Below are 22,340 nucleotides of genomic sequence, written 5' to 3' on the forward strand. Positions count from 1 at the left end.
CACAAGCAGAGGTTTATGGGCTGCTTTTTTTCCTGCTTCTCCCTGCAGTCGCCAGTAGGGGGCTCTATAGCTCTATGCGTCACTGGGGGGCGTGGCTGAAGGGTGGAGAACGGAAGCCAGTTTCTTCTAGCAGGGAAGGGTCCCAGGGCTGAGCATTAGTTAGGACGCTGACTGGTGTGCCAGCTCTCCTGGGTGTGTCTGTATTGAGTGTGTAGTGGAGAGCGTTAGCTGCTTTCTGCCAGGCTACCCGAGGATGATGTCCCTCTTACTTTTTTTTCTTTTTAAATAGGAAGGGAGAGAGATGAGAAGCATCAACTCATTGTTGCGGCACCTTAGTTAATTGATTGCTTTCTCATATGTACCTTGACTGGGGGGTGGGTGGCTCCTGCTGATTCAGGGACCCCTTGCTCAAGCCAGCGACCATGGAGTCATGTTTATGACCCCACGCTCGAGCTGGCAACTCCACACTCAAGCCAGCAACCTTGGGTTTGTTTGTTGTTGTTTTTTATTATTATAGTGCATTGCTATAATTATTCTATTTGATTGTTAGTGTTGATAACTTCTTTTGCCTAAAGTGTGTGTGTGTGTGTATGTTTTTTTGTTGTTTTTTTTTTTGTACACAGTCAGAGAGAGGGATAGAGGGATAGATAGGGACAGACAGGAATGGGGAGAAATGAGAAGCATCAATCATCAGTTTTTTGTTGTGACACCTTAGTTCATTGATTGCTTTCTCATATGTGCCTTGACCGTGGGGCTACAGCAGACTGAGTAACCCCTTGCTCGAGCTAGTGACCTTGGGTCCAAGCTGGTGAGCTTTGCTCAAACCAAATGAGCCCGCGCTCAAGCTGGCGACCTCGGGGTCTCGAACCTGGGTCCTCCGCATCCCAGTCCCACACTATCCATTGTGCCACCACCTGGTCAGGCAACCTTGGGGTTTTGAACCTGGGTCTTTGGCATCCCAGGCTGATGTTCTGTCCACTGCACCACCAGTCATGCAGTCTCTTACCTTTTTTTTTTTTAATTTTTTTCTTTTATAAAGTTTATTTTATTTTATTTTTATTCATTTTAGAGAGGAGAGAGAAAGGGAGAGAGAGAGAGAGGAGAGAGAGACAGAGAAGGTGGGGAGGAGCTGGAAGCATCAACTCCCATATGTGCCTTGACCAGGCAAGCCCAGGGTTTCGAACCGGCGACCTCAGCATTTCCAGGTCAACGCTTTATCCACTGCGCCACCACAGGTCAGGCGTCTCTTACCTTCTTTATCTCCTTTTATCCCTTCCTGAGACCCCTGAAGCCAGGTACAAGTGAGATGTAAATGGCTTTCCGTCCTGGGGTAAGGGAGTCCAGTCTGTTTTCAGTACAGGTAGGTATTGTTTCTAAAGGGAAGGAGGGAGGATCGCAGCATCTGAGCCTTGTCCTCCAGGGTTGGTGTCTCAGGCCCTGGCAGGCCTTAGACATCCTCTAGATGGGGACTAGGGTCAACTGAGCTGCTGCTGAACACTTAAATCCCACCCCAACTAAAAAATATAACTCAAGCCTGACCTGTGGTGGCTCAGTGGATAAAGCCCTGACCTGGAATACTGAGGTCACTGGTTCCAAACCCTGGGCTTGCCTGGTCAAGGCATGTATGACAAGCAAGCAGTGAATAACGAAAGTGAAGCAACTATGAGTTGTACTTCTTGCTTCACCCCCACCCCTCCCATAAAATCAATTTTAAAAAATATGTATATGGGCTCTGGCCGAATGACTCAGTGGTAGAGCGTCGGCCTGGCGTGCAGGAGTCCCGGGTTCGATTCCCGGCCAGGGCACACAGGAGAAGCGCCCATCTGCTTCTCCACCCCTCCCCCTCTCCTTCCTCTGTCTCTCTCTTCCCCTCCCGCAGCTGAGGCTCCATTGGAGCAAAGTTGGCCTGGGCGCTGAAGATGGCTCCATGGCCTCTGCCTCAGGAGCTAGAATGGCTCTGGTTGCAACAGAGCAACGCTCCAGATGGGCAGAGCATCGCCCCCTGGTGGGCATGCCGGGTGGATCCCGGTCAGGCACATGTGGGAGTCTGTCTGACTGCCTCCCCGTTTCCAACTTCAGAAAAATACAAAAAAAAAAAAAAAAGAAAGAAAATATGTATATGTATATATATAACTCAAGGCCCACCCAACTGAAAATTCCTCAACCTGAGCAGGGTTGTACAACTGAAAGTAGGTCTGACAGCCTCTCCAGCTCCCTCCCACCCATGTCCAGTCTCTGCCACTCGTGACTTCCTGGGTGGCTTTGGGAAGGATACCCTCTGAACCTCGGTTTCCCCATCTGTAAAATAGGGAAGGTAATTGTGCTCTCACAATGTAGCTGTGAGCTTTACATCAGTGTCTTCAGTAAAGCCTAGTTCCCGTCTCCGACTAGAGCTGAAAGCCCAGGAGGAGAGGGTGGCTGGCTTGTTTCCTACAAACCTCAGGGCTCGGCCTTTCCCCTCTCTCCCCCTAGCCCCTTTCCTCTCTGGCCAGACCCTCTTGGATTTTCCCTTCCTCTCAAACCAGGGGAAGGGGGGGGGAGCAGGGAACAGTGAAGAAGGAGCAACCCTAAGTCCAGACAGCAGGGAAAGCCTTCATGGTCCTGTCCATAAAAGGCTTTTCCCTCTGGTCCCCCACCAGCCCGGCAGCCCCGCCCCGCCGGCTCCATCTCCAAAGCACGCAGAGAATGTTTCAGGCAGCCCTGGCAGACTGCTCCAACTTGGTGTCTTTCCCCAAATATGGAGCCCGTGTGGAGTCACTGGGGGGCCTGGGGGTGGGGACCAGAGCCCACTTCCTCTAGCAGGGAGGGGGCCATGGGGTGAGCCAGGGGGGCAGGATGACATCACCACAGCAGCAGGCCTTTAAACCCCTCACCCAGCCAGCGCCCTGTTCTGTCTGTCCAAGTCCAGACAGAGCTGACTCCTTCCTGGAAGCCCCGAGGAGCCCTGTAAGTGCATTTGTCTGGGGTTGGCAGGAGGTTGGGCTAGCTAGAGCTTGGTGGGAGCCGTGGGTATACTGCAGGCAGGGCTGGAGGGAGCCTGGCCCCCAGCTAGGGTAACCTACACTAAATCAGTGTCACATTCCTAATCTCCAGGTAGGGCGATGGTCCTGGCAGATGGGTGGGATGGGATTGGTAGAATCCCGTGTTGCTCAAACTGGGTAGCCTTGGGCTCCCTGAACTGCCCAGGGTGACTTGGCTGGTGAAGAGGGATGGATGGCAGAAACCTGAGAACTGGGGAACAGGGTGTGTGATGGGCCCAAAGTATTGTCGGGTTGGATGGGTGCTATTGTTTTTTGTCTGTCTAGGAGGAGGTCCAGGAAGGTGAGGAGATGTGAGGGCACTAATGCTGGAAAGCAGTCTGGCTGGCGGGTGGGTCCCAAGGCCTGAGCAGCACAGGGGCCCCGAGGCACTGGGGAGGATCACTGAACTCTTGTATTCTGAAACAGGCAGGGGTGGCAGCGTGCAGGTACAGGTGAGGTGATTCTCAGGTTAGCAGCCCCTTCCCAACACTGAGAGTGGGAGGTTACCTCACAAGCAGAGAAAGGGTTGGTCACTGCTGGGAGCTTCGAGGGACAGCCTGGGGGGCTCAGTCAGGGCTAGGCAGGCCTGGGATTCTGGGTCCTTCCGGAATGGGCTGGCTGGTTCCCCTCTAGGTTGCTATTCAAAGGGTAGCAGGGAGTGGGATGGCTCTTCTGTCCCTGGAAGTTAGATGAATCACCTTTCCTGCCTGCCATCTCAGAGATCGACAGGTGCTTGCTCCTATTTGCTGTTTTATTTGAGAGGGGCACAGCAGTCCTGGAGAGGCCCTTGGTTCTGCTAGTTTTTCCCAGTTCCTGCTGGGAGGAGGTGCCCCCTACCTCTTTGTAGCAGGACTTAATTCTGCAACTGGTCCCTTCCCCCTCCCTGCTCCCCAGCCCCTCTGAGGTGAGAGCTGCTTTATCAGAGGACTTGGAAGGATTCCTTGGAGCTCTCCACTGTGAACTCTTCACCGGGAGGGAACAGGGTAGGGGTGTAGGGGTGTGAGTTTTATCTCCCGCCCGCACCCCACCATTCTGATACAAATATTGTCTCTAGGTCCAGGGGCTGCAACTTTGTGTCTTTGCCACTGTGAGCCTTGCCACCTTGGCTGTGTGTTCTGAGTCTCCTGTGACTGAAAGCCGGGGTCAGAGATGCATTCTGCATCCATGCCGTTGCTCACACACTCAGGGGATGGATGGGCTGGGAGGGTCGGTGGTGGCAGAGCAGGGAAGATGGTGCGTGCCTAGATCACAGGGATGCCTGGCCCCTGCCTGGGACCTATGTAGCGTGAAGCTGAGTTGGGGGAGGAGGGAGGTGAGGACACAGGGTGGGCTGGAATCACTTGTCCCTGCTGACTGATAGGTTTTCACCACAGTGCTTTGCCCAGGAGCCCTGGGGTGATGGGTGCGCAGGGGTGGGACACAAGGCGGGGGGGGGGGGGCTTGCTATTTGCAGCCAAACAGAGCAGATCCCTCTGCTTTGGGTTCTCTGGCCTCACTGGCTAGGGGCACAGGGTGGGGTTGCTCTGAGAACCCTGTCCTTAGGGGTGGCCCAGCCCTCACTTGACAAACAAGGAAACAGACCCAGAGAGAAGTGAGCTGTGCAGTCACTAGAACGTAGCTGACTATCCTGTGTTGTCCTCTCAGGGTATGGTTTTGGAAAGAGGTGGGGGCTGGAGTGGAATGAGCACTCCCTGCTTTTACCCCTCTGTCAGGGGCTGGCTCTCCCACATCACCTCCAGGACGCCGGCTCTGGGAGGCAAAAGACAGACATTTCAAGGAGCTCTGCTGAGGGCCAGGCAGTATAGTAGGTAGTCACAGACACTGTCTTGTTGGATGTTCACAGCCTCTGAGGTGGGTAGCCTTGTCCTCACTTCAGACAGACATTCGAGCTCAGAGCGGTCAGCCATGGCAGGGAAGGGGAGGGCAGACAGAGCTGGCAGCTGACCTGGGACCGTGTGAAATGCTTCCCACAGGGGTGTGTATGGAGAGGGTCTTCACTCGGATTAGACAGGAGGTTGGGGGGACAAGCAGACCACCTCCATTCTCACCCTCTGACCTCTCAAGGCCAGGGCACGGGTTTGGCCTCATTTGGTGCCTCTTCAAATGAAATCTGGGTACCACTCCAGGCTAGAACTGTGGCCAGGCCAGCTTCTTTTTGGGGAGCCGTACCCACATCTGCCCAGCGTCCTGCCTGCCTGGCCCTGCTCCTGCAGCCTCCCCTTCTGTTAGTGGGGTTTCCGAGAACAGGCCCAGCCCTGGGCCCTCCAGGCAGCAGCTGCTGTCGGTCAGGACAGGCAGACCCTGGCTCTGGGGTTTCCCTGGACAACTCTGGCTTCTTGGCCCCTCAACTGGTGAAGGAGCCCATGGGTATGCCAGTGCTCCCCACCCCCACCTGGCTCTCCTGAGGAAATGCAACTTCTTGGCCAAAAGCTTCTGGGCATTGCTGTCTTTCCAGACCTTGCTGGGGTGGATAAGCAGAGCCTCTTCAGCCGCAGGCCAGAGGCTGAGCTGACCTGGCAAAGCACTAGATAGAGCTTTGGAGTCCAGCTTCTGGGCAGGAAGACAAAGTCGAGGGGAGAAGTAAGAGTGGAGGTAACTCAACCCAAGGTACAGCCAGTAGACCACCTCACACATAGTTGGACAAAGAGACCTGCTGGCTTTATTTTGAGGGGCATGTGGCCGCTTCTAGAAGGCCTCTCCAGTATCTCTGTGGCCAATCTTGGTAAAGAAAGAATGCTCTGAATTGGGGGTTGTCACACTATGGCCCATGGACCAAGTGCAGCCTGCTATCTGTGTAAATAAAATTTTATTGGAACAAAGCCATGCTTGTTTGTGTATTGTCGAAGGCCTGCAAAATACTTTTGTCCGGTCATTTATGAGAAAGTTCGCTGCCCCTCCTCTAGACTGCCAAAGATCTGGACTCAAGTGTGGAGAGGCCCCCATGGCTGAGGGATGAGTCTGGCCCAGATGGGCAGTGCCAGGAGAACAACATCAGGGAGCCAGGGAGAACCATCAGTGTCTGGCGCAATGGGGCACCCACAGTGAGGCACACCTGGCACAAGTGAAAGCGCAGCTGTTCTCTGACCCCTGATATCTCCCTCCTCTGGCCAGTGCTGCCTACACTCTCCCCAACATGGCCAACAAGGGACCTTCCTACGGCATGAGCCGTGAAGTGCAATCCAAAATTGAGAAGAAGTACGATGAGGAGCTGGAGGAGCGGCTGGTGGAGTGGATCATAGTGCAGTGTGGCCCTGATGTGGGTCGTCCGGACCGTGGGCGCCTGGGCTTCCAGGTCTGGCTGAAGAATGGTGTGGTGAGTGGCACCCTGGGAAGGGGGTTGGGCTGTATCATCCTACCAGAGTTGTGGAGCAGGAACCCTGAGCCGAGTGCCAAGCTGTGTTCTATGCCTGGCAGATTCTGAGCAAGTTGGTGAACAGCCTGTATCCGGACGGCTCCAAGCCAGTGAAGGTGCCCGAGAATCCCCCCTCTATGGTTTTTAAGCAGATGGAGCAGGTGGCTCAGTTCCTGAAAGCAGCTGAGGACTATGGGGTCACCAAGACGGACATGTTCCAGACTGTTGACCTCTTTGAAGGTACAGAGAGGAAAAGGGTGGGGAGGCAGGTGAAGGACAGTTGGCTAAGGCAGGGACAACAGATGACCAGAGCATGCCACACGATGGGCGCACACAGCAGGAACAGGGTATGCTGAGGGAAGACCACACCACACTCCCAAGGGCGCACCATGGGGACGACTGAAGCCTCCTTTGATTCTGGGATAGCCTTTGCCCCTGGCCTGGCCATTCTGAGTGTTGAGGTCAGACACTGCCTTGGTAGTTTTGTTCACGTAGTCCTGAAGTTTGCCCTCCCCACTTTATTCTCCCAGGCAAAGACATGGCAGCAGTGCAGAGGACCCTGATGGCCCTGGGCAGCCTGGCAGTGACCAAGAATGATGGGCACTACCGCGGAGATCCCAACTGGTTTATGAAGTATGTGGCCACCCTGTTTGTGTCTGTCCATGTGAAGGGAGGGAGCCAGGGCTAACCTGTTAGTGAGTGATTTAGGGAGGCAGAGAGCCAGAAAGGTGTGAAGGTCAATGAGGGGTAAATGGGTCCCTAATACTTCGTGACTCCTCCCTTTCTACCTTCCTGTGCTCAACCAGTCTCCCCAGCCTGAGAGCAGGCTAGATTACTGAACAAGGGAGGTGAGGGAGGGAGGGAAGGGAGCAGGCTAGGAAGTTAATAGCAAACAGGAAGCAGGTGGATAGATAGCATGCAGTCTTGCAAGTTTTAGCCTGTTTTCTCCTCCACTAGGAAAGCCCAGGAACATAAGAGAGAATTCACAGAGAGTCAACTGCAGGAGGGAAAGCATGTCATCGGCCTACAGATGGGCAGCAACAGAGGGGCCTCCCAGGCTGGCATGACAGGCTACGGGAGACCTCGGCAGATCATCAGCTAGAGCACGAGGGCCGTCCCTCAGCCCTCCCCCAGCTCATCGGCAGCAGCCATCCCGCCTAGCCCGCCTCCCCCACACCTGTGTAGCTCCTTCAGCCCAGCCCAGCTTCCAGGCTCCGAAGGCCTCACCACTGAGCAAAGGTGACTGCGCTTGGGCACCTCTGCCCACCCCTCAGCCCAACTTCTTACCCCAAAGCACTGCTCCCTGGGTCCTCTCCTCAGTTCCCCGCTCCTGTCTCTCACCATCCTGGGCTGAGCAGGGGCTGGGGCTGGGGAGTGGCCTGTGGGTGGGGCACATGCACTGCCCTCCTTGGCTGCAGAGGCCCATTGAAGGAGACCCAGCCCAACCTCCCCCCATTTTTGCTGGAATATTTTGGGGGTTAACATTCAAGAAGGAAACAAATATACATCAATCTTTTCTCAGGCCTGGCTGGCAGAATTTGATTTGCCCTAGTCACTTCTGTGTGGTTCTGGGACAGGAGCAGGGGACGGGACCACCTTCATGGTCCCAGCCAATGTCTTCTGAAGCAGCCCCCATAACTCAGGGTTCCAGGGGCCAGTCCTTCAGAGGACAGGCGTGTGGGGGGGCAGGCAGGAGGAGGTCCTTAGTGTGGTGACTTACTTTTGTAGAGAAAAGGAGATAGGGAGGGGCAGAACTGTGTGGAAGGTTTTTATTTGGGAAAAGCTGTGCAGAAAAAAGCTCAAGTTGTTGCAGAAAGAGAAAAACCAAATCTTAAGTGTTAAAAAAATTCAAATTGACCAACCAGCTTAGAAGAGGGAAGGAGGCCAAGACTAGAAAGGAGGGTCACAGCCTGTCAGGCAGAGAGCTGGCTTCTCGTGGGTAAGGCCATTTCCCTGAGCACTTTTCAGAGGAAGACACAGTGGTCACAGGGCTGGGTGGCGTGGCTGGCACCTGTCCCAGTCCTGTGCAGACACCCCTAGTGAGCAGGCAGCACAGCCCAGGGGCCACGCCCCTCCCCAGCTTTGCCACAGCATTGAGCATCGTACTAATCCTTCAGGATGAAGGGACAGGTCACGGTGAAGGAGTCAGGGGTGTTCATGGTTGGCTTCTGGTTAAGGACAATGGAGGCAGCTACGTTAAGGGCAGTGTGCTGGGCTGAGGGCCGACTGCCATACCAGGAACCCAAGGTCCAACGCTTAGGCAGAAAGGTGAGGAAGAGTGGAGAAGTCTGCTGTTTCCGGGTCCTGGGTCATCAGAAGGACAGGCATGTCTGGGGGCTCTTCCCAGCCTCCACACTGAGCCCTCTTCCTGAGCAACTCCACCAACTTTTGTGCTGAGAGGCTCTCCTGGCTGCAGTGGGCACGGTCTCACTCAGCATGGGCGAGGGTCCCTGTGGCCCATGCACTGGCTTCCCCAGGACAAATGAGGGTGGAGGCCCAACAAGGGAGTGGGGCCCATCCTTTGCCTAAGGCCTTTGGACCCGAAGCTCTTGTCTGGTTCAAGGAAGACTCTGTGGCTGTTGCCACATGTTCCCTGGCCCCGCTCCTCTGCCACTTGAACCTTAAGAAAGCCCTGGCCCTCCCTGAGCATAGCCAGAGGTGCACGTTCACCTCTGGATTTCCGATGTAAGCATCAGGAATGCCTTCTCCCCAGAGCTCCCGGGACTTAGGAGCAGCTTGCCATGCTCCCTCAAAGTGGGGAAGGAAGAACCAGTCCCATGCTGAGTCTGTCAGGCCCTAGGTCAGCAGATCTGCTCCTCCTTCCCCTGTAAGAGGTCTGGGGACAGGTGCCGATGCGGACAGTCCAGGGTGCTCCTGTTCTGGGACAGGCTCCAGTCCCCTTGAGCCAGCAGGTCTGGGGCAAGGAGAGCGGAGGTGGAGAGAGGGCTTTCCTTCTCCGTGTCCTCTCCACCCAGGTCCTTGCTGCTGCAAAGTGGCACTGATTCTAGTTCTGTCCCCTCCTCCCTGGCTTTTCGGCGTCTTTGGGGCCAGGGGCAGGATCCACTCCGACAGGCTGGGTGGGAGGCCATGCTCCTCTGGCTCAGGTACACTTCCAACAGGTAGTAAACAGTCCAGAAGAAGGCGAAACAGCCGGCCAGCACCAGCATCTGGGGGGAAAGCCCATCATCCAAGTTAGAACAGTTTCCCAAAGCCCGTTGCCAATCTCAGCCCAGAACAATGAGCTCAGGGTCCCTCTCCTATGAGGGGTTACCTCGTCCACCCCAAACCACTCACTGCCCCCACAAGAAATACCCTCTGAGAGTCGGCCAGCAGCAGGGCAACCCCGTCTTCCATCACTGCTCTCCCCATCACCCTGAGTCTTCCACCAAGGACTGACTCTCCAGGACTCCTGCCCACCTTGCCTCGAGGGTGAGTCTTAGCTCTAGTACCTTGAGGGTGTTGGGCGTGATGGTGTAACCATCTTCTTCAGGAATTTTCAGCCCAGGAGGGCAGGGCAGGGTGAAGCCATCGTGCAGGTATTTCCCGCTCATGGCACCTTCTAGTAGTCTGTGGAGAGAAGAGACAGGGTTGCCTACTGAGTTCAGTACTATTGGCTGTCACTCACCCTGCCCGCTTACAGCTGAAGAGAGGGAAGCCACACAACATGAAGGGGAGGGACACTGGGTCCCCGGGGGGTGGAGCACCCCGAGAGGCCTCTGTCCCCAGTCCCCAGGAGTTGCCTTCCCTCTGACACACATGTCCACACCTACCTTTGTCTGTCTCTGATGTCTACTGGACTCCACACAGAGCCATACAAGGTCAGCTGCCACCGCCGCAGGACGCCAGCCGGGACTGGCTCATCTCCTAGGGCAGCAGGGGAGGCGGTCATGAGTCATGCCCTCCAGTTGGCCATGCAAACAGCAGGTACCCTGCCTGCCTTGCCACCTGAAGGGACCTGAGCAGATGGTCTCCTGCAGGAGTCGTCTGTCGCACTGACCCCTAGGACCCCTAGGCTCCACAGCTCTGCCTCATGGGGCCCTCAGGGATGGGCGGAGGGGGTTGAAAGGTGTCACTTGGAAGCAGAGAAGTTTCACCCTTATCTCTTTCATATTTTGGGATTGTAGTTGGGATTTTGCTTGGAAAGTAAAAATGTCCTCCTATGAAATTAAATAAAGGTTTGAAAACCACCAGTCTAGTGAAGACCCAACCTGATTGGAAGTTGGGAGGGTTGGGTTCAAGTTCCAGTCTCCTCACTGAAATACCGTGCGACCTTATGCAAGTCACTTCAAATCTCTAGGTGGGCCTCAGCTTCTCCAAAATAATGGTGAAAATTAGTCCTGCCCTTACCTGCCTACCAGGGCTGGCCGAAGGATGGTTATATGTGAAAAGACTTGAAATGTGGTTTCAACAAGGAATTTTTGTTGCTATCCTGAGGAAAAATGGATCAGTCACTTCTCCACAGAATACGAGAGGTAGTATAAATAACAACTTTAGATAATAATGCCCATTTCTTGGATGGGGCTTACTTCTTGGTATCTACCCAGTTGGTCCAATGGCAACCCTATGTATTCCACATGGGACGATTTCTGTGGGGACTCTGAGGTCCAGAGGGACCAGATGACGGTCATGAAAGGCAGAAGGCAAGACAGACTCACCTACATCCCTGACCATGAGTCTGTAAGGCCCTCTGGCCCTTTCCCCCCAGCACCGCACTGTGGAGAAGGTCCAATCATTGAAGCCGTTGGGGTCCCTGGGGAAAGAACAAAGTAGAAAACCCGAAGGCATGGAGCAGGAACGGACCTATTTTCCCAGAAATAACCTTACTGTAGCAGCCATGACCATGTAGCTCGTGCTGCCTGAGCTACAGCCACTTGGGAGGGGCTGTGAGGGGTCCTCATGTGCTGTCCCTTGTCCCTGGGGTCTGATGGGATGAGGAACTCATGTCAATGGGTTGTCATGGAAAAAGCAAATGTAGGGTGAGCACAGGCTGGGGAGTGACAGGTCTAGATGTAGTGTGGCTTTCTGTGACTCATCTCCTTTGTAAAAAGAGGCTATAAAGGCACGGCTTACAGGATGAGGGGCAATGTGTGTAAAGCTCAGTGCTTGGCACGTTGTCAGGACGTACACACAGCCTGTTATGAATGGCTTCCCGCTGCCAAGCTCAGCCAGTGCCGCGGTAAGTCAGGACAGAGCTAGTGTCCAATTCTCTTTTTCTTTAAAAGGCTCTTGTTGCAAAGGCAGTTCAGAAATTACGGCAGGCATACGTACGAGTCCATGCTGCGGGGGGCGCCGATGAGGGACATCATGCCACTGGGGCAAAAGAGTTTCAGTTCCAGGCTGCCGCGTCGCGGATGAGTGATGGCGACCGTCACTGCCACATGCTCCAGGGTCTTCAGCCCCGACATCTGCAGGTCCATCCTGCTGACTGTAGGAGGTCAGGCTGGGCAGCTGGGAAACCAGCCCCATGAACATGCCCTTACTTCATCCCAACATACACAAAGGCACATGCTCGCTGAAGCCACGTGGTCACACCATGGCAGCTCTGACTGGGGCCCAGTGCACATACAGATGGGATGCAGCAGCTGCTTTCAAGTAACTTACAGTCTAGCTTTAGAGTCTAGTTAGGAAGACAACATGTGCCGAAGACACAGTATAAAACCAAATGGAGAACTTCAACTGTTCGTTCATCCAAAAAAAAAAAAAAATTCAGAGTACATTTCAGGCACTGTACTAGATGCTGGACTAGAGAGCTAAGTTTGCACATGATCTCAGCCTCCTACCTGCAAGTGGACAAGGATATGGCGTGAGGTATATGTAACCGATAGGGGAACAGAGATGAGGCAGGTGAGTGTGGGCGCACTGCAGCAAGGCTCTGAAGAGAGAAATGAATGCCGATTGGCAGAGGGTTGGCAGAGGGTATCCCAGACGGGAAATGGCATGTACAAAGGGAAGGGTGGAAATGAACACGTTTCACACAGAATTGAAAAAACAAACAAACTACTGAAGTAAATAAACTTCAAGGAAAATTATGCTGAATAAAATATCCAAAATCAAATTTGGATACATAGACCATGATTTCATTTATGTAATAGTCATATATAACATAACTAGAGATGGAGACCAGGCTTCAGGGATGGATCAGAGGGGATGGGTGTGGCCATGAAGGGGTGGTATGAAGAGTTGTGGGGATGGTGCTGTTCCAAATCTTGGCTGTGGCAGTGGTTATACAAGGCAAAACATGCTAAAACTGCGCGCACACACACACACACACACACACACACACACTGTTGGTGAAATTCAAATAAACCATAAGCTCTTTGGATTGTACCAACATCATTTTCTTGGTTTGGATATTGTACTATAATTACTTAAGGCATTAACATAAGGAGAAGGGTACCTGGAACTTCCCTGAACATTTCTTTGCAACCTTCTGTGAATCTAAAACTATTTCAAAATAAAACGTTTAAAAAAAAAAACCATACAAGGTACTGGAGTAGAAGCCTCGATTGGGGAATACTGAGAAATCAGGTTGCAATGAGAAAGAATTCCTTCTAAAGTACCTGTCCCCTCACTAGTCCCTTCCAGCAGGCAGGGCAGAGAGCAGCACCTCTATTTCACAGATGAAGCTCAGAGAGGCTCTCAGCGCAGACCTAAGATGAGAAGGGCTTTCAAAACTTATTTTAAACAGGCAAGCACAAGCTATTACAGATTACTAAGCAAGAATGAAGGTGTTTTTTTATTTGTTTTTTAAGTGCTTAAGGAAGGTTACTCTTAACAGCTCTGGGTAGGATGAATTGGAGTAAGAAAGGAACAGGTGACAGGAGGCAGCTAAAATGCTACTTGCCTTCCTCTAGGGCTGGGGTGGTGTGGGCACAGACAACTACAACTGGAGAAGAGAGGAAAGGAAAGGCGTGAACGCTTCTGTGATGCCACTTTCGTCCCTCCCAGACCCCATGCCTCCTGACTTGCTCAGTCCTCCTCTCACTGATTCACGGAAGAGCACCCCCACCCGTTATCCACTACGACACCGAGTGTTCATGCGGACTACCTATCTGATGCCATAACTTCACATTTCTTTACCTCCTCAGCTCCAAAGACCTTTCTGCACCCCATGTCAGCACCCATTTCCATGAGCAGACCCTGGTCCTTGTCATTATCTGGGATTCCCTCACTTCTGAATCCTTAGGAACATTCGCTGTGGCTTTTATTATAAAAGCAACACAAATTAATTGAAGACAAATTAGAAAAGTAGTTGAGCAAAAATGAAAGCAAAAAAAGTTCCCACAATTCTTGATACTGTGCTGGTAAATATCCGTCTAGACTTCTGTGTGTGTATGTGTGCGTGTGTTTTAGTTCCATTTGTAAACTCTCCAAAGCCAATGTACCACCTTCTCTGAAAGCAACCTCCTGTCCTTCCACTTTCCCCACTCCCTCCTTGACCTAATTATTTATTTATTAATTATTTAATTCATTTTTAGAAAAGAGAGAGAGAGAGAAAGAAGGAGAAAGCAGGAAGCATCAACTCCCATATGTGCCTTCACCAGGTAAGCCCAGGGTTTTGAACTGGCGACCTCAGCATTCCAGGTTGATACTTTATCCATTGCGCCACCACAGGTTAAGCCCTTCACTTTCTTGCTCTTCAAGAAGTCCATCAAGCTCCTCTCTCCTAACCAGTTAAGACCCCACAGAGAGACAGAGAGGGGGACAAAGAGGGGCAGACAGAAAGGGAGAGAGATGAGAAGCATCAATTCTTTGCTGTGGTACCCTAGGTGTTCATTGATTGCTCTCTCACATGTGCCTTGACGGGGGTGGAGGGGGGCTACAGCAGACCAAGAGACCCCTTGCTCAAACCAGATGAGCCTGCACTCAAGCCGGCGACCTCGGGGCTTCGAACCCGGGTCCTCCGCTTCCCAGTCCGATCCTCCATCGCTGCATCACCTCCTGGTCAGGCTCATTGTCTCTACTTCTTACCCTCCTATTCATCCTTACCATTTTTTTTTAATTAAAAAAATTTTTATTTATTGATTTTAGCGAGATAGGAAGGGAAAGAGAAACAGAGAGAGAGGAATATCAATCTGCTTCTGTATGTGCCCTGACCAGGGATCAAACCAGTAACCTCTGGTTTCGGGACAATACTCTACCAACTGAGCTACTCTACCAAAGGAGCCAGGGCATCCTTTTTTTTTCTTTTTCTATCAAACTGTGAGTGTACATGGTTTTAAAAGTAAACTGGTTCTGGGATGATGCCATTTTGGACTCAGCCCATCTGTTCACAGATGCACAAATTTCTTATAAAACTCAATAAAATAGGCCTGACCTGTGGTGGCACAGTGGATAAAGCGTCGACCTAGAAATGCTGAGGTTGCCAGTTCAAAACCCTGGGCTTGCCTGGTCAAGGCACATATGGGAGTTGATGCTTCCAGCTCCTCCTCCCTTCTCTCTGTCTCTCCTCTCTCTCTCTCTGTCTCTCCCTCTCCTCTCTAAAATGTATAAATAAAAACAAAAACTAAGCTTTTAAAAAAAAACTCAATAAAATAAAATAAATAAAAGTAAACTGGTCTGGAGTGCTTATAATTGTAAAAGAGCAGTTCCCTACCTCGTTCTTCACCATCTGTCGTCCACTCCTCAGAAGCAAATGCTTTTTATTGCTTTTAGTTGTTTTTCTTCTGGGATCTACCTTCATGTTTCTAAGTAATAAGCATGTATGGCTATTTCATAGTTCATCAATAATGTATTGTTTACAGACTTCTGATGATAGCAAATCAGGACTTAACACCAAGCCCGCATCTTCTCCCTATCTTGCCCGCTCCTCTGGCTTCTCAAAAGAATTATATCACAACTTTGGGTCAGATCAATATTTTGTTTACTATACAATGACCTTATGAACATATGGAATTTAGCCAAGTAGTGCACAATGATTATATTTCATTTCTTGAACAATCTGCTGTTTTCTGCTCTAGAGTTAATAATTGCCCTGTTTTTTGCTTGACTTTAATTCATGTCCCTATCACTACTTCTTGCCAAACTGCACAAAAGAGCCACATAATCTCTTTGTCCCAACAAAGAAGTCAGGGGCTCTCTCCACCCCTGTATTCCCATTGGATGACCTCTCAAGCCTCCTGTCCCAGTTCTACCTGTGGCACTGCTGTGGGGACTGTCCTTCACCTCTCGCTTGGGCTTCGCTTCCTCTGTCCCCTCTCTCTTTCTCTCCACCCCCTACCACTGTCAACTCCCTCCCTTGTTTTTGTCTTTCTATCCTCTTCTTCCCTCAGTTTCCTCTCCACTGTGGGGGAGCATGTCTCTGCAGTTTTCAGACACGTGGAGCATAAGAAAGACTTGCATGTCTGGAAACATCCTTAGTCTACCTTCCCATATGACTATCAGCTAGGCTGGGTTGTATCGACTGAAAATAATGTCCCTCAGAATTTGGGAGGTATTTGGAGCATTTTTTTTCAAATGGCAAGTGATCCCCAAAAGCCAGTTGGAAGCTTTAACCATGGGTGGAGCTTTTCAATTGGTGGGCTGGACTGGAACAGCACTGCTTCATGGAGGGGCCCACATATCAGTGTCTATCAGTCTTTTTTTTAATTCATTTTAGAGAGGAGAGAGACAGACAGACAGACAGACAGAAAGGAGGAGCAGGAAGCATCAACTCCCATATGTGCCTTGACCAGGCAAGCCCAGGGTTTTGAACCGGTGACCTCAGTGTTTCCAGGTTGACACTTTATCCACTGCGCCACCACAGGTCAGGCTATCAGTCTTTTGATGAGGGATCATTCCATTTCTCCAAAGAAAAATCTTCCACATCCTGGCTGCCAGTGTCTTGGGTTCAGAGTGGCTGCTTGGGGGGAGGGGTCTCCCTCTGTGTACTATCTTTCACTTTCTGCTGTACCTGGGGTCCCTAGCTCTGGAGAATACACTTCCCAACTCCTGCCCACAAAAGGAAGGGGCCACCTCCTGGCTGCTAAGGATGGGAGAAGGTCCTTGAGAGTCTATCTCTTGTTTTTTTTTTTATTTTATTTTTTATTCATTTTAGAAAGGAGAGAGAGAGAGAGAGAAGGGGGGAGGAGCAGGAAGCATCAACTCCCATATGTGCCTTGACCAGGCAAGTCCAGGGTTTCAAACTGGCGACCTCAGCATTTCCAGGTCGACACTTTAGCCACTGTGCCACCACAGGTCAGGCCCGAGAGTCTATCTCTTATTGCTTTCTTTTTATTTTTATTTATTATTATTATTTTTTTTACAGAGGCAGAGATAGACAGGGACAGACAGACAGGAACGGAGAGAGATGAGAAGCATCAATCATCAGTTTCTTGTTGCGCGTTGCGACTTATTAGTTGTTCATTGATTGCTTTCTCACATGTGCCTTGATCGGGGGCCTTCAGCAGACTGAGTAACCCCCTGCTGGAGTCAGCGACCTTGGGTCCAAGCTGGTGAGCTCTTTGCTCAAGCCAGATGAGCCCGCGCTCAAGCTGGCGACCTTGGGGTCTCGAACCTGGGTCCTTCCGCATCCCAGTCCGACGCTCTATCCACTGCGCCACCACCTGGTCAGGCGAGTCTATCTCTTATTAATCCCTGTTTTCAGTCTTTTTCTCTTTCTTTTTTAGGTGAGAGGAGGGGAGATAGTGAGGCAGACTCCCGCATATGCCCCAAGCAGGATCCACCCAGCAACCCTATCTGATGCCAATGCCTAAGTACCAAGCTATTTTTAGTACTTGAGGCCAACACTCAGACCAACTGAGCTATCCTCAGTGTCTGGGGCCAACGTTTGAACCAATCAAGCCACTGGCTGCGGGAGGGGGAGAGGGAGAGTAGGGGGAGGAAAATGGGGGAGAAGTAGACAGTCACTTCTCCTGTGCCCTGACCAGGAACCGAACCCGGGATGTCTATACACTGGGCCAACACTCGATCCACTGAGCCACTGGCTAGGGCCACTATGTAATTTTTTAGTCCCGCTCACTTCTCCATTCATTTCCATCCCAAAAATGTGATGAAATATCTTATTTGCTGTGGTCTCCTCTCTCATTCTCTTTATCCTGTGCTCATACTATTTTTATTCCTTTATTCTCATTGTGGTGAGGCTTTGGGAGAAAGCAGAGATAAAAGCATATGTTCGATTTGCCATCTTTAACTAGAAATAGTCTCCTGTCCCCACTAATTATTTAACGAAGTGCAATCTAGCTTTTGCCCCATGAATACACGGGAACAATACTTCTCAGCATCTCCAATGGCCTCTTTGATAAACCCAGGGACATCCTCCAGCCCTGTCCACTTGCCCTCTCTCGTGTCACTGTCCTAGATCCTTGTAACACTACCCTCCTGACCTTTCTCGTACTCTCAGGCCATCTCTTTTCAGTTGTTTTCTTCAGAGGCTCCTTCTCTGTCCACTCCTTTACTGTTGGCTGTGTCCTGGGTTCTCTTTCACCCTTTTTCTATCCACCAACTCTGGTCATCTCCCAGAATTTTTTCTTCCATTTTTATGCTGGTGACCCCCCGATCATTACACAGTCTAGACCTTCAAACTTATTTATTCAATTGCTTCCTGGATATAACCTTGAGATGACGCACAGAAGCCTAAACCACAGCAGAGCTGAAACTGTCTTCCTGTTTTTCACACTGCAGTTCTTGCTCAGATCTGGTGTTCCGCCTATATTCCTTTTTTTTTTTTTTTTTTTGTGACAGAGACAGAGTGAGGGACCGATAGGGACAAACAGTCAGGAATGAAGAGATGAGAAGCATCAGTTCTTCATTGTGGCTCCTTAGTTATTTATTGATTGCTTTCTCATATGTGCCTTCATAAGGAGGGGCTACAGCAGAGCAAGTGACCCCTTACTCAAGCCAGCAAACTTGGCTCAAGCCAGCAACCATAGGGTCATGTCTATGATCCCACACTCAAGCCAGATGAACCTGCACTCAAGCCGGCGACCTCGGGGTTTCGAACCTGGGTCCTCTGCATCCCAGTCAGATGCTCCATCCACTGCATCACACCACCTGGTCAGGCTCTCCTGGGATTCTTTTTTTTTTTTGTGGCAGAGACAGAGAGAGTCAGAGCAAGGGACAGATAGTATTTATTTCTAAAAGATCGGGTCTTTGGAGTCTCTCTGACTGCTCTCTGTCTCCCTTACTACTAATTTAAATTGATGACAACTTATCAGAAAGGCTCCCTGCAGACTTCAAGACTTACATGGGGCCCTGGCCAGTTGGCTCAGTGGTAGAGCGGTGGCCTGGCGTGCAAGGGGTCCCGGGTTCGATTCCTGACCAGGGCACACAGGAGAAGCACCCATCTGCTTCTCCACCCCTCCCCCTCTCCTTCCTCTCTGTCTCTCTTTTCCCCTCCCACAGCGAGGCTCCACTGGAGCAAAGATGGTCCGGGTGCTGGGGATGGCTCCTTGGCCTCTGCCCCAGGCGCTGGAATGGCTCTGATTGCAACAGAGCGTCGCCCCCTGGTGGGCGTGCTCGGTGGATCCCAGTCGGGCGCATGCAGGAGTCTGTCTCTCCCTGTTTCCAGCTTCGGAAAAATACAAAAAAAAAAAAAAGACTTACACGGCACCTAGCTCTCCTGGTTCCTGCCTTGTCAGATCCTCCTCTGCCTCTCACAGCCCATACTCCAGCAATACGTCAGCTCTGCACACATGCCCTGCTGCTGGGATGTCCCTTTCATCACCTCTCCTCCTAGCCAGCTTATACAGTGAGTGGTAGGAGCGCCTCTCCTCTGACCCTGTGCTGTTCCTACTGCAGTGCTTATTAACACCGCACTCTTCCTGCAGGCTGGGCTGTCTTCCTAATGGACTGTGAACTCTCTGAGGGCAGGAAGCATGTCTTATCTCTGAGTCACTAAACCTTAATACAGTACCTGAGACTAGGTAGGTCTAACATATCTGTAGAATAAATGAATCAACTGAGAGACATTTCAGGGAAATCGACGAAAGACTAAATTGTGGGGAAAAGTAAAAGGGGAGACTGGGAATACCTGGGAAGGGGCAAGGGACGAAAGGGACTAAACTCCAGAGTTTCAAGTCTGGGAGCATAGGGAATGCTAACGGCACTGGCAGGAATGGGAGAAACTTGAAAAGCAAGGTGGCTTCTCAGAGGCGATAACGAAACCCACAATTCTGTACATGTTCATGTAACTTATTGGTGGGATAGCCACAGCACACACTGATGTAGAAATAGAAAGGCTAAGGAAATATTCATGGCATAGCTGGAGGTGAGCATTAACATGACAGAGGGGCTTATGGGGAAGTAAAGGACAGGGACATAGGACATCACTGGAATGAAATGGGATGGATGAAAAGGAGCCTATGAGTGCCTGTGTTAGCATGTATACAGAGCAGTATTTTCTCATTATTCTCTATAGGGATTTGGTGGTCATGTATGCGAGAACACTAGAATTATTTCACCAGAATTAAATGGGTTTTAATGCATTAAATGAGTTAATACTTAGAACAGAAAAAAGCACTCAAGTCTTAGTTGATGATCATCACCTTATCACTATTATTATTTGGCCTTTGGTATGTTAGAGTCATTTCAACTCTTACCCTCTGGCCAGAAGATCCCAGGGCTTTATTTGCTCACAGTCTTGTGGAAGCTATGAAAATCTCTACCCTTCTCCCTGGTAGGGGATCAGAATAAGAGATTTCGATCTAGGACTCATCTGGCGAGAGGTGGTAGCTGAAGTCTTAAAACCAGTTGCACTGTCAAGAAAATATTGAGGGAGGACCAAGAACCTGGGAGTGAGTGCAGAAGGCGCTCATGGGAGCAGGGGGGCAGCACCCGAGAAAACCAGTCCCGGGGCAGAGCCTCTGGAAGAGTCTGTGCAGCAAGAAGCCAGGATGCTGGAGGGGAAAGGCTGCTACACAGGCCTTGTTGATAGGGGTGAAGGAACAAAAATGTCAGGGGAACAACCCTGAACTGGCCCTGAGTGACAGTGTGAGCTTCAGCGGTCAAGAGACTGTGCTAAAAGCAAGCAATTGCTTTAGATAATTAGATTGAAAAAGTTACAAGTTGAAGGGTGGCAGGGACTTTGTTTCCTAACAGGTGAGCTGAGGATGTCTGAAGGTGGAAGGAGGAATCAGGGAGAGGGCAAGATTGGGCTGGAGAGGGAAGATGTGGAGAAGTGAAGGAACAGGGTCCTCGCCTAGGCGGAGGGTTAGTCACATCCTTGGACCACAAAGAAAGACAAAGGCCCAAGTGCCAGTGGTGTTCCGGAACCTAATATAAATACACACAGACTCTCCTGTGTTTTAGACAATCCTCCCAAACCCTACTCTCCCTCCTAATCTCTGGTGGAGTTCCGACCCAGAGCCAGAGCCAGAGCTGAAGGAATCCAGGGGCCCTCACACCGTTCCTCCATATCCTCCTGCCAGTGGGAAGAAATAAAAGCCTGCCCTGCTCTAGCGCTGCCCTGGCTAGCATGGAGCCACCCGCCACACGTGGTGTTGGGCAAATAAGTTTGTAAGATTTTTATTTTTTGAGTTTGCTGTCTTTTATTGTTAAAAAATGGCACTGGGCAACCACCTGTGTGCTTGCCCTCAGAGCAGGGCAGTTGATTGCAAATTGTGAATTGCCTTCCTGCTTGGGAGGGGCCATTGTTTTGCTAATGTTTGCTGGAGGAGGGGTCTTTGTGGGCCCAGCCAGCTTTGCAGGGAGAGCAGAGAGAATGCAGAGTGCTGAAGAAGAAGCCTGTTTGGCAGAGAGAATGAAAGTTGTGCAGATGGGGACCAGAGCTGAGGGGCTTTTGCGAGCTCCGCTGAGACTGGGGGGGGGGGGGGGGGGAGGGCTTTTTTTTTTCCTTCTAACTTTATTCAATTTTCAGAGAGGAGAGAGAAAGAGATATTCAATTTTCAGAGAGGAGAGAGAGACAGACAGACAGACAAAGAGAGAAGGGGGAGGAGCAGGAAGCATCAACTCCCATATGTGTCTTGACCGGGCAAGCCCAGGGTTTCGAACCAGCGACCTCAGTGTTCCAGGTTGACACTTTATTCCACTGCGAAACCACAGGTCAGGCACTGGTGGGGCCTTTGATTCTAGGAGGAACTGGAGAAGATTCTCCTGGTTGTGGAACCTGAGAATGTGTCAGGGCTTTGGGAGCCCTGAATGAAAAGGGAAGTGTTTTCCCTGTGTGGTGCTGGTTGGCCGGTGGGAGACTTTAATAAAGGATAGCCCACCATTTTTTGGCTCCACTGTTTCTTTACTGTCTGTCTGAATCCAATGAGAACCTGCATGGCCACAACAGTGGCGGCCACTGGCCATACGTGTGGCTACTGACATATAATTGTGATGAAGTAACATCAGTTTTCCAGTCACACCAGCCACATTTCAAGTGTCTGACAGCCTCATGTGGCCAGCAGCCCTGACCTCAGTAAAGACAGGGGACATTTCCATCACTGTAGGAGGTCCCTGTGGTGCTGCAGCACTTCTACCTGTGCCAGGATCACCTCCCCACCACACATGAAGTTCACTTTCGGGCCCTCAGACGCTCAATCACCAGGTCTTGGTGGGAAAAGACCACAGCTTTGCTACAGGAGAAGAGGCTTTCTGACCGTCTTAGAACTGCGGTCCTCAACACTGTATTACCTGGCCACACTTTCTCCAACCTCCAGGCACACAACAACCTTGTGCCTTCTGTTCTGTCCACTCAGGTTTAAGTGAGTCCCAACAGAGGGGAAGGAACCTTTGCTGGGCTCAGAAATCGGCAGAGTTCTGCCTGTAGCCCTCCAAATGAAGACAGGCTCCACTAGCCAAAAGTCCAGGGTCTCTACCTCTCTCGGCTTCCTCCTTTCCCCACTATTCCACCTCCCAGTCTCCTCTTCCCAGGACAATTTGTTCTTTCTTGTGCTTCCTGGCGACAAACAAGCAGTGGACAGAAGCCTCTGTACCTAGGCAAGTTTATCAGACATGCTGGGCACCACCCCTGATCAGTGGGAAGCAGAGAATGACCAAACTGGAAGGAACCTTAACTCTCTTCT

General features: G+C 51.2%; 2 protein-coding genes across 5 annotated transcripts in view; one reads left to right on the forward strand and one right to left on the reverse strand.

Annotated features, from left to right (window-relative positions):
* Positions 1–2,795: 2,795 nt before the first annotated feature.
* TAGLN (transgelin) lies at positions 2,796–7,893 on the forward strand. The gene is made up of 5 exons (XM_066245565.1): positions 2,796–2,946; positions 6,132–6,333; positions 6,435–6,612; positions 6,903–7,005; positions 7,330–7,893. Exons 2-5 carry the CDS (start codon positions 6,154–6,156, stop codon positions 7,472–7,474), a joined length of 606 nt encoding a protein of 201 aa, XP_066101662.1. The 5' UTR covers positions 2,796–2,946; positions 6,132–6,153; the 3' UTR covers positions 7,475–7,893.
* Positions 7,840–22,340, reverse strand: part of PCSK7 (proprotein convertase subtilisin/kexin type 7) — a 29,898-nt gene continuing 15,397 nt past the window's right edge. For all 4 annotated transcript variants that reach the window (XM_066245531.1, XM_066245541.1, XM_066245547.1 and 1 more), the window contains exons 13-17: positions 11,641–11,797; positions 11,028–11,122; positions 10,143–10,236; positions 9,822–9,939; positions 7,840–9,539 (exon numbers count right to left, since the gene is read on the reverse strand). In XM_066245531.1, coding sequence (XP_066101628.1) covers positions 9,174–9,539; positions 9,822–9,939; positions 10,143–10,236; positions 11,028–11,122; positions 11,641–11,797 — 830 coding nt within the window. In that variant the 3' untranslated portion in view covers positions 7,840–9,173. The remainder of the gene's footprint in view (positions 9,540–9,821; positions 9,940–10,142; positions 10,237–11,027; positions 11,123–11,640; positions 11,798–22,340) is intronic.

The sequence above is a fragment of the Saccopteryx bilineata genome, chromosome 1 (assembly GCF_036850765.1).
Source record: "Saccopteryx bilineata isolate mSacBil1 chromosome 1, mSacBil1_pri_phased_curated, whole genome shotgun sequence".
NCBI classification, from domain to species: domain Eukaryota; kingdom Metazoa; phylum Chordata; class Mammalia; order Chiroptera; family Emballonuridae; genus Saccopteryx; species Saccopteryx bilineata.